A 12,528-nucleotide genomic window follows, 5' to 3' on the forward strand; every position below is an offset into this window, starting at 1 on the left:
AACGCCACTTAAAATGATCGACATCACTGAGCAGGACTGCAATTACAGTCATTTCAGTCTCATTTCAACATAATGGCTATGAGGAGAAATCAATGACTTTTTTTCCATTGCAAAAAGAGGGAGAGACGCAATGTTGTCACTAGGTTCTTGCGGGCCTGTAGAGGCGCTACGTTCAGTCTGGTAATTGACTTGGAGAGATGCATAGTGTATGGGCAGGCTGCTTGTGCCAGAGGACAACTTATGTCATGTGCCACACTCTGGCAGCAGGCTGGGCTCCCCTGTGTCTTCTCCCTATCGCTCCCTCTCCCGCTCTATGTGTGTCTCCTCTGCATCTCTCGGTGTCCTCTCTACTGGCATTTCTGTGCACAATGTACCATTGTGCTCGACTCAAAATTGAAGTGAGTGCAGGCTTGTTAGCCCATGCTTGAGATCCCCATTCTGCATCCCTACTTGCGCCGTTGTGGGTTCAGGAGGTAAGGCCACTTGCCCTTTCTTTAACATTGGATGCCAGGGTTTTCTAAGAGCCAATGCCAGTTACAAACACAAATTAAGGTTCATGAATAGTAAAAGAACAATGAACATACAGTGCATTCGGAAAGTATTCAGGCCCCTTCACTTTTCCCACATTTTATTTATATTACAGCCTTATTCTAAAATGGATTGCGTATATTGAGGATCCATCAATCTACACACAATACCACATAATGACTTGTATTTGGGGAGTTTCTCCCATTCTTCTCTGCAGATCCTCTCAAACTCTGCCAGGTTGGATGGGGAGAGTCGCTGCGCAGCTATTTTCAGGTCTCTCCAGAGATGTTCAATCGGGTTTGTGTCTGGGCTCTGACTGGGCAACTCAAGGACATTCAGAGACTAGTCCCGAAGCCACTCCTGTGTTGTCTTGGTTGTGTGCTTAGGGTTGCTGTCCTGTTGGAAGGTGAACCTTCGCCCCAGTCGGAAGTCCTGAGTGCTCTGGAGCAGGTTTTCATCAAGGTTCTCTCTACTTTGTTCCATTCTTCTTTCCCTCCATCCTGACTAGTCTCCCAGTCGCTGCACCTGAAAAACATCCCCACAGCATGATGTTCCCAACACCATGCTTCACTGTAGGGATGGTGACAGGTTTCCTCCAGATGTGACGCTTGGCACTCAGGCCAAAGAGTTCACTCTTGGTTTCATCAGAGCAGAGAATCTTGTTTCTCATGGTCGGAGAGTCTTTAGGTGCCTTTTGGCAAACTCCAAGTGGGCGGTCATGTGTCTTTTACTGAGGACTTTATGGCCACTCTACCATAAAGTCCTGATTGGTAAAGTGCTGCAGAGGTAATTGTTCTTCTGAAAGTTTCTCCCATCTCCACAGACGGACTCTGGTGCTCTGTCAGAGTGACCATCAGGTTCTTGGTCACCTTCCTGACCAAGGCCCTTCTCCCCCGATTGCTCAGTTTGGCCAGACGGCCAGCTCTAGGAGGAGTCTTGGTGGTTCCAAACTTCTTCCATTTAAGAATGATGGAGGCTACTATGTTCTTGGGGACCTTCAATGCTACAGAAATGTTTTTGTACCCTTCCCCAGATCTGTGCATCGACACAATCCTTTCTCAAAGCTCTATGGACATTTCCTTTGACCTCTTGGCTTGATTTTTTCTCTGACATGAACTGTCAACTGTGGGACCTTATATAGAGCGGTGTGTGGCTTTCCAAATCATGTCCAATCAATTGAATTTGCCACAGGTGGACACCAATTAAGTTGTAGAAACATCTCAAGGATGATCAATGGAAACGATGCACCTGAGCTCAACTTCGAGTCTCATATCGAAGGGTCTGAATGTCTAAAATGTCTAAACTTGTTTTCGCTTTGTCATTATGGGGTATTGTATGTAGAATATTTTAGAACAATGCTGTAACCTAACAAAATGAGGGAAAAGTCAAGGAGTCTGAATACTTTCCCGAATGCACTATATGCTATTGTAAAAAACTGCTGTTTCATGGTTGTTTGGTTTTTACTCTACAACCGTCGACTACAACATCATCGTTGGACATACCTCAAATACAAGACAATTGAAAACCTGAGATTCTTTACTATAAGAAAGCAGGGCAACCTCAAGAGAACTTTCCAGTTTAGTATGAATGTAGAAGGTAAGATGAAACACAAATGAGGGTCGCAATTAGAACAGCCGTCGCCAAATGAAACCGGGGAAACAAAAGAAACTAGCAATATTCCCAAGGCAAGCAGTCTTATTAATGGAACACTACCCCGGCCCTCGTTGAAATGACTGTCTAAAAATAAACACTGAAATCACATTAGAGATAACAATCTGTGAGGAGCTGCTTCTGTATCTCAACAATCTGGATGTTAGTTTCACACTTTTCACAGCTAACACAAAAGTGCTTTTTCCTTTCTAAAGCAAGCATACCCTGATTAGAATCCTGACTACCGGTAATTCCATTGGGGTTACGAGGTGTGAACGATACTACAGTTTCAAAAATAACAAGCCTCTCTTCCCAGCCTTTGACCTAGAAAAATCTCATTCACACCTGAGGTGAAAGTCTTAACTCCGGTCGGCGTCCCCCTCTGTTTTAAAACAAATCAATTATACAGAGGGGATGTAATATCATCTCTTGCCTGATGATTATCAGCTGTATATTAGCATAGTACGCATAACAATCAGTTAATTAAAGATACATTAAAACAATGAATAAGTCATCTCTTCTTCTAATTAGATTAGAAACAAGGCCCAGAAGTCAAACAGAGGATATTTTAATGACCGACTGATCAGATTCAGCTTCTTTTTAGATTTGGGTAACAGTCGACTGCACATGATTATCGCTCTGGTCCTTCTGTATTACTGCCAGGGACAATGAGCCATTGGTCATAGCGGTCATTATGCATGACAATCACAAATGGACCCATATTCATCTCCTGCTTTGATCCTAACCCCTCTGATCAGACAAACACACACAGGTTGGAGGTTGGAGCAGGTTGGAGAGGGTAATGTTAAGTGTTCCACCTAAAAATCTATGGAATCTTTGACAGAGGCTTCTAGTGGAACGCACATTGTGTTCTTCCCCTTAACACGCTTCTTTCTATACATGCATTACGCGCTTCTCCAAAAAAACGCACATTCATAGCTTACCATCTTTCTCGGTAACAGAAAATGTTGCACTAATGGCTGGTCTGTTACATCGGACTGATCTGCAAACAAACCAGATTAAACGTTCATATTAGCTAAGGGTCATTGTTGTTTTGTGCACTACATTGTTTGTATGATGGTGAAAAGCCTTGGTTGTGCTGTATTTGCTAAACCAATGAAACTTTGATCGCAAAAAAAGCCAACGCGATCTCCTGCTGCACCTTTGTCTCGGTTCTTGTGATTGCAGTAAATTTGCTCACTGAGACCAACTAGTGCATGGAATATCAACCACTACTGCAAAGGGAGTGGTGACAAGGGAAACATCACCTAGTACTTTTACTACTGAGTACGATCGGTCTCCAATAATTATTTTTTTTAAAGGATGTTTTCCACTAGGTGAAAACCTCAATTCACAAAGAAGATATGATAAAAAGGACGCTGCCTTTTTTGAGGGTGGTAGAATTTTTATTCTCTCTAGCACTTTCAAATGAAGGCATGAGAGCCAGCGGTTTCTTAGCAACAGAGACTCAGCAATGATGCAAGATTGAAGGGGAATGTGCAGTTCTACCATACAGGTGAATTCTGTCAACTACACTAATTTCTCCTGTTAAAGCTTTCTGCAAACGGGGACATTACAGCACTGCAGGATACATTAGAATGCTAAAACACATGGTATGTCCAAGACGATTGCATCTTAATATGGGGAGCTTGCTGACAAAAAGTAATCATAGACGCGCATTGTTCTTGGGGCACTCAACGTTGTTATAAAGGTACACAACCACACTATTAACTGGCTCTCAGCTCAAAACAAATCACTTTTTTTGTATAATTTGAAGATGCTCAAAACTATCCGGTTTTAGAAGGGAAATTATAGATACTAATTCGTGTCACACACTACGACTAGGCAGTGAACCAGAAAACGGCTCAAATCTCATTAAAGCAAATGCGCTGCATTTTGTAAGAGGGCGACATAAAAGGATCTAGTGTTACCCTATCAAGCCATTGCATAAAGCCTTGCCTTCATGGAGAAAATTATGTCACCATTTGTACAAAACCAAGTCGGTGCTATTCCTCAAAGCCTAAAAGGAGGCACTACCCAAGCTGTGACTTCACAAGTCACAGGTTTTATCTTGCCACATCCATGACAAGTACTAGAGGACCAACCCCAACACTGCTGTGTAAACCAAGGTGAATGTTATGATGGTATGTGGCACCGGTTGTTAGGGTAGCCTAGTGGTTAGAGCATTGGACTTGTAGCCGGAAGGTTGCAAGTTCAAACCCCCGAGCTGACAAGGTACAAATCTGTTGTTCTGCCCCTGAACAGGCAGTTAACCCACTGTTCCTAGGCCGTCATTGAAAATAAGAATTTGTTCTTAACTGACTTGCCTAGTTAAATAAAGGTAAAATAAAAAATAAAAATATCTCATCATTTACCAATGTAACAGTGTTGCGTCGGTCCCTCTCCTTGCCCCAACCTGGGCTCGAACCAGGGACCCTCTAAAAACATCAACAACTGCCTCCCACAAAGTAAGGGAAACAACTACTTCAAAGTCTAAGAGCGAGTGACATCACCTATTGAAACGCTACTAGCGTGCACCGCTAACTAGCTAGCCATTTCACATTGGTTACACTCACCCCCCTTTGACCTTCTCCACAGCAACCCCAGCAGCTGGGCAGGCAAATTTTTAGCAATCTGGGTCAACAGCATCAATGTAACAGTGTTATTTCCATCCTTCTCCTTGGCCCTCGAACTAGGGGCCTTATGAACACGTCGATAAGTCAGTCAGTCATGAAGCATCGTTACCCATCGCTCCACAAAAGCCGCGGCCCTTGCAGAGCAAGGGAAACAACTACTTCCAGGTCTGAGCGAGTGACGTCACCGATTTGAAATGCTACTAGCATCCACTGCTAACTAGCTTGCCATTTCACACCGGTTACACCCACGCCAAGGGAACACGTCTCATACACTAGTGGTTCACGCCTGAGTACAGTTGCTACTGAACCGACACTGTGAAGCAGTTTCTCCGTTTCTCAAGAAAAATGAGGTAATTGACATTTAAATAGGGAATAAAGAAGTGTTTGTCCATGTAACTTGGAGGTTGAAGCCGATGGAAACAAGGTTATGGTTAGTGACAATACACAGCGTACCCAGTCTAATCCAAAGATCAAATCTAATATAACTGCAGCTCTACTCAATAGTAATCAAAACCATACAACAGTGAGTGTCACTCTAGCAAGTCTAGCACAGATATTGATTTCTGTCAAACAACCCAATTGATTCTACCTGTTCTCTTACTACTTTGTTGCTAAGTTTTATACCTGTGAATAATAGCATTGCTCCAATGTATTGATATGCTGCACTGAGACATGGGAAAATTCTTCCTCTGTGAAATTGAACCTGTGGCTTTCTCATGTTAAGCTAAGGATCCTGGGACTAAACACCTCCCTCTGCAACTGGACCCTGGACTTCCTGACGGGCCGTGGTGAGGGTAGGTAGCAACACATCTGCCACGCTGATCCTCAACACTGGAGCTCCACATGGGTGCGTGCTCAGGCCTCTCCTGTACTCCCTGTTCACCCACGACTGCACGGCCAGGCACGACTCCAACACCATCATGAAGTTTGCAGATGACAGTGGTAGGCCTGATCTCCCTATAGGCTGTCTCGTCGTTGTCGGTGGAGGTCAAAGACCTGACCGGGTGGTGCCAGAATAACAACCTATCCCTCAATGTAACCAAGACTAAGGAGATGATTGTGGACTACAGGAAAAGGAGGACCGAGCACACGCCCATTCTCATCGACGGGGCTATAGTGGAGCAGGTTGAGAGCTTCAAGTTCCTTGGGGTCCACATCAACAACAAACTAGAATGGTCCAAACACACCAAGACAGTCGTGAAGAGAGCAGAACAAAGCCTATTCCCCCTCAGAAAAACTAAAAAGATTTGGTTCTACAGCTGCAACATCGATAGCATCCTGACTAGTTGCATAACTGCCTGGTACGGCAATTGCTCGGCCTCTGACTGCAAGGCACTACAGAGAGTAGTACATATGGCCCAGTACATCACTGGGGCTAAGCTGCCTGCCATCCAGGACCTCTACACCAGGTGGTGACAGAGGAAGGCCCTAAAAGTGTCAAAGACCCCTGCCACCCCAGTCATAGACTGTTCTCTCTACTACAGCATGGCAAGCGGTTCCGGAGTGCCAAGTCTAGGACAAAAAGGCTTCTCAACAGTTTTTATCCCCAAGCCATAAGACTCCTGAACAGGTAATCAAATGGCAACCTGGACTATTTGCATTGTGTGCCCCCCCCAACAACCCCTCTTTTTACGCTGCTGCTACTCTCTGTTTATCATATATGCATAGTCACTTTAACCATATCTACAAACTACCTCAATCAGCCTGACTAACCGGTGTCTGTATGTATCCTCTCTACTTTTATAGCCTCGCTACTTTTGTAGCCTGTCTTTTTACTGTTGTTTTATTTCTTTACCTACCTATTGTTCACCTAATACCTTTTTTGCACTATTGGTTAGAGCCTGTAAGTAAGCATTTCACTGTAAGGTCTACTACACCTGTTGTAGTTGGCACACGTGACAAATAAACTTTGATTTTATCTGTTGTATTTGGCGCATGTGACGAATAAAATTGATTTGATGTAGTTTGGGGTGAAAGTGACTAGCCAATCAGGATAGATAAAAATAGTAGCAGCAGCGTGTGTGAAAGAGTGTCTGTGTGTGTGGTGTCAATATGCATGTGTGAGCGGTTGTAGTGTGTGTGTGTGTGCGCGGTGAAGTGTCAGTGTAGTATGTGTCAGTAGAGACTACTGAGTGTGCATAGAGCCAGTGCAAGAGAGTCAGTGCAAAAAAAGGGAGTCAGTGCAAATAGTTTGGATAGCCATTTGATTTACTGTTCAGCAGTCTTATGGCTTGATGGTAGAAGCTGTTCAGGAGCCTTAGCGCCTCCCGTACGATAGAACAGTCTATGACTTGGGCGTGTGGAGTCTGACAATTTTTAGGGCCTTCTGACACTGCCTGGTATAGAGGACCTGGATGGCAGGGAGCTTTGCCCCAGTGATGTACACACTACTCTCTATAGCGTATTGCGGTCAGATGCCAAGCTGTTGCCATACCAAGGGGTGATGCAGCCAGTCAAGATGCTCTCAATGGTGCAGCTGTAGAACTTGAGGATCTGAGGGCCCATGCCAAATCTTTTCAGCCTCCTGAGGGGACAGAGGGGTTGTTGTGCCCTCTTCACGACTATGTTGGGGTATTTGGACCATTAGAGGTCCTTAGCGAGGAACATGAAGCTCTCGGCCCACTCCACTACAGCCCTGTCGACGTGAATGGGGGCGTGCTCGGCAGTCAGTTTCCTGTAGTCCATGATTAGCTCCTTTGTCTTGCTGACGTTGAGACAGAGGTTGTTGTACTGGCACCACACTGCCAGGTCTCTGACCTCCTCCCTGTAGGGCGTCTCATCGTCATCGGTGATCAGGCCTACCAACATTGTGTCGTCAGCAAACTTAAATGATGGTGTTGGAGTCCTCTGCAGTCACGCAGTCGAGATGAACAAAGAGTACAGGAGGGGACTAAGCACACACCCCTGAGAGGCCCTCGTGTTGAAGGTCAGCATGGCGAATGTGTTGTTGCCTACCCTCACCACCTGAGGGCGGACTGTCAGGAAGTCCAGAATCCAGTTACAGATGTGGTTGTTTAATCCCAGGGTCGTTAATTTAGTGAATATATTGGAGGGCACTGGTGTTGAACTCTGAGCTGCAGTCAATGAACAGCATTCTCACGTAGGTGTTCATTTTATCCAGGTGGTAAAGGGCAATGTGGAGAGCAATAGAGATTGCGTCATCTGTGGATCTGTTGGTGCGGTATGTGAATTTGAGTGGGTCCAGGATGTCTAGGATGACTGTGTTGAGGTGAGCAATGACCATTCGTTCAAAAGATTTCATGGCTACAAATGTGAGTGCTACAGGGCAATAGTCATTTAACAGGTTACCTTGGCATTCTTGGGCACAGGGACTATGGTTGTCTGCTTGAAACATGTAGGTATTTTAGGCGGTCTGGGAGAGGTTGAAAATGTCAGTGAAGACACTTGCCAGCTGTCAGCAAATGCTCAGAGTACATGTCATGGTAATCCATCTGGCCCTGCGGCCTTGTGAATGTGAACCTGTTTACAGGTCTTACTTACATAGAAAGTGTGATGACACAGTCATCCGGAACAGCTGGTGCTCTCATACATGGTTCAGTGTTGCTTGCCTTGAATTTAACATAGAAGTAATTTAGCTCATCTGGCTGGCTCTCAGCTGGGTTTCCTTTTGTAATCTGTGATAGTTTGCAATCCCTGCAACATCCGACGAGCGTCAGAGCCAGTGCAGTAGGATTTCATCTTGGTCCTGTATTGACGCTTTGCCTATTTGATGGTTAATCGGAGAGCTTAGCGGGATTTCTTATAAGTGTCCGGATTAGTGTCCCACTCCTTGAAAGCGGCAGCTCGAGCCTTTAGCTCAGTGAGCATGTTGACTGTAATCCATGGCTTCTAGTTGGGATATGTACAGTACCAGTAAAAAGTTGACACAACTACTCATTCAAGGGTTATTCTTAATTTTTTACATTGCAGAATAATTGTGAAGACTTCAAAACTATGAAATAACACATATGGAATCATGTAGTAACCAAAAAGGTGTTAAACAAATCAAAATACATTTTATATTTGAGATTCATCAAAGTAGCCACCCTTTGCCTTGATGACAGCTTTGCACACTCTTGACATTCTCTCAGCCAGCTTCATGAGGCAGTCACCTGGAATGCATTTCAATTAACAGGTGTGCCTTGTTAAACATTAATGTGTGGAATTTATTTCTTTCTTCATGCGTTTGAGCCAATCAGTTCTGCTGTGACATGGTAGGGGTGTCATACAGAAGATAGCTCTATTTGATAAAATACCAAGTGCCATATTATGGAAAGAACAGCTCAAATAAGAAAAGAGAAACGACAGTGCATCCTTACTTTAAGACATGAAGGTCAAAGACTCTTCAAGAGCAGTCGCAAAAACCATCAAGAAATATGGTGAAACTAGCTCTCATGAGGACCGCCACAGGAAAGGAAGACACAGAGTTACCTCTGCTGCAGAGAATAAGTTCATTAGAGCTTCACAAAATTCAATGAACGGACACATCAACTGTTCAAAGGAGACTGCGTGAATCAGGCATTCATGGTCAAATTTCTGCAAAGAAACCACTACTAAAGGACACCAATAATAAGAAGAGACTTGCTTGGGCAGAGAAACATGGGCAATGGACATTAGACTGGTGGAAATCTGTCATTTGGTCTGATGTGTCCAAATGTGAGATTTTTGGCTCCAACCGCCGTGTCTCTATGAGACACAGAGTAGGTGAACGGATGATCGCCGCATGTGTGGTTCCCACCTTGAAGCATGGAGGAGGTGTGATGGTGTGGGGCTGATTTGCTGGTGACACTGTCAGTGATTTTATAAGAATTCAAGGTACACTTAACCAGCATGGCTACCACAGCATTCTGCAGCAATATGCCATCCCATCTGGTTTGCGCTTAGTGTGACTATCATTTGTTTTTCAATAGGACAATGACCCAACACACCTCCAGGCTGTGTTAGGGCTATTTCACCAAGGAGAGTGATTGAGTACTGCATCAGATGACCTGGCTTCCACAATCACCCAACCTCAACCCAATTGAGATGGTTTGGGATGAGTTGGACTGCAGAGTGAAGGAAAAGCAGCCAACAAGTGCTCAGCATATGTGGAAAAGCATTCTAGGTGAAGCTGGTTGAGAGAATGCCAAGAGTGTGCAAAGCTGTCATCAAGGCAAAGGGTGGTTCCTTTGAAGAATTTAAAATATATTTTGATTTTTTTTTCTTTTTCTGGATAGTAAATGATTCCATACGTGTTATTTCATAGTTTTATTTAATTTCATGTCTTCACTACTATTATACAATGTAGAAAATAGTAAAAATAAAGAAAAACAAACCCTGGAATAAGTAGGTGTGTCCAAAATGTTGACTGATACTGTAGTCTCATCAGGTGTCCCGCATGCCAGCCTCTATAAAGCCGCCTGTTCATCCTCAGAGTGTCAGGGATTTGGGCCTGGTCCGAATCATAGGTTTGTTCAGTTCCTCTTTTTTTTCAATGACTTTGACCCTTGACCTATGTCATGTTACAGGTACTATTACCACACACACACACACACACACACACACACACACACACACACACACACACACACACACACACACACACACACACACACACACACACACACACACACACACACACACACACACACACACACACACACACACACACAAAACCCGTCCCTCTGATTTGAACTCTGTGGCTACTTTTTCAGTCTCCTATGCAAGAAACAAAATGCGTTGGTAAACACTTGTTGTTAGCATAAGCCTGTGCCGCCACTAAGACCAGCTCTTTATCTTAAATCCTTAAACACGAGTGTGCAAATTAGTTTCTAAATCCAAATGAAGATTTAAGCCAATTGAGACTAATTCAAACATTTAGAAAATGGATAGAGGTGGCGGTGGAAACGTGCATTGGACTTTGTGTATGCGAGTTGTCATAATCCCTATATCTCTTTAAGTCTCAGCACAGTTTATAGTGTTGGGCTGAATCAAAACCCCTATATCACAGGGGATGTGGAGTATAATGGTTTGAGTGGCATGCTAAGAAATGGGTGCCCTTACTGTGTGTTTGAGAATTAGTGTGTGCTGCTGGCAGTGAAGAGTCATTACGCAAATCTGTAGGCTATTGAACTCAGATTTCAATGTACAGCAAGTATCCACGCATATATGTTTTCTGCGGTCATTCTCATTCTGTAAGTGTTGTTTGGTGACTTGTTATTGTGTCAATTGTGACATCTATGTCTCTGTGTCGGCCTACTATATGTCACAACTAAGGCATATTCTGTGTTGTGCTGAGAAGCAATACAAAATAAATGCAAAGGAAATGGTGGTTCAACACTGTTCTGGTTCAGGAGCAACATTTTTATATTCACCACTAATGACAAGAGAACAATCAGGCATATCAAATCCAGATATAATAATGCATCTGCCTGTATCAGAACGTGAGACTGTGGTCACCAAACAAAGAGTTGTAGGCTACCTCCATGGCGACAATGTTGCTATTGGCCATCATGGAGATGACCGACAATACTGGGGGTGACTGCGAGTACTTGTGACAATATATGCTTCCCCTGCTGCTCACCTTCAATAGAGATCACATGTTCTCGGATCTGGTTCTGGAGGGCCAGGTCATCAATGCGTTCGATCAGGTCGTAGATTGAGTAAATGTTCGGGTGGACCGATTCGAACCGATGGATCTCAGCCCGGATGGCTGCCGAGTTGGACAAAACAAACTGCTGGTTGCCTTGTTGGCCGGCCTGGGAAGCCTGGCCCGATACTGTTCCCGAACCGAACTGACCCTGCCCTGAGCCTCCGGATGATCCTGATCCGAACTGGGACGGGATGGACTGGGGTACTGGTACCGGAACGGGCGCTGGGACCGTGCCTGGGGTGGACATGGCCGGTTGGGACTGCTGCGAGATACCGGACACCGACCCCGATTGGAAATTCATCTTGGTTTGAACAAGTAACTCTTTAGAATAGGAAAATAAATTAATAGACTCGACGTAACAATTTCAAAATGATGTGATCAAAAGGAGTCCGCGGGAACTAGTGGTCTGAAAACGAGACGGCACAGACGCATCAATTGGTCGCCAATTGCAACACAACGCGGTTCTTACTCATATTATTAAAACTTGACGTGGTTCATTTTCCGTTATAAGCTATGTACTAAGCGCTTTGGCCGTGTCCTGCCCTTTTCTGTAAAACACAAACCGCAATGCCTGCCTACCACTAGATACTCATTCTCATGGCTATCCGCTCCCTTTTAGTGATTTAATCGAACGGTTTTCCTTGGCTGCTCTGTCAAAAGCAGACAATGGGCTTTGGCTTCGGCAAGACGCCCGGGTCCACTGCCTACTGAATCCGTTGTTTCTGCGTTGAAATTAAATCACGTCGAGTCCTCTTTGGTCCAAGTGGTCCCTGCCCAGCGCCCTCCTCCGCATTTTGTAACGTCACCCATCACGTAATTGTAGTCTACTTGAGATGGGGGAGGATGTTCTTTGATTGGATGCTTATGTGGAGGAAGAATAAAGCAACGTGCTCATAATTTTTTATAACCTAGCCTACCTGACAGTTACGCAACCAAATCATTGGGATGATAAGGGGAAAAAAATGACTCTAATACATTTTATGTAGGATACTATATTTCTATATTCCCTTGCACCACCTCCGCAATAGGCCACACACACACATTATGCACTCGGCTGCCAGTTGTTCTGGTGTCTCCTCTCTT

The 12,528-nt window shown here is 44.4% G+C and overlaps 1 protein-coding gene across 1 annotated transcript in view; it reads right to left on the bottom strand.

The window, feature by feature from the left end:
* LOC124041748 (arf-GAP with GTPase, ANK repeat and PH domain-containing protein 3-like) overlaps window positions 1-12,227 on the bottom strand; it is a 238,369-nt gene extending 226,142 nt beyond the window's left edge. The window contains exon 1 of the mRNA XM_046359704.1: window positions 11,377-12,227. Coding sequence (XP_046215660.1) covers window positions 11,377-11,746 — 370 coding nt within the window. The 5' untranslated portion in view covers window positions 11,747-12,227. The remainder of the gene's footprint in view (window positions 1-11,376) is intronic.
* Window positions 12,228-12,528: the final 301 nt, after the last annotated feature.

This window comes from Oncorhynchus gorbuscha, linkage group LG08 (assembly GCF_021184085.1).
Source record: "Oncorhynchus gorbuscha isolate QuinsamMale2020 ecotype Even-year linkage group LG08, OgorEven_v1.0, whole genome shotgun sequence".
Lineage (NCBI taxonomy): Eukaryota > Metazoa > Chordata > Actinopteri > Salmoniformes > Salmonidae > Oncorhynchus > Oncorhynchus gorbuscha.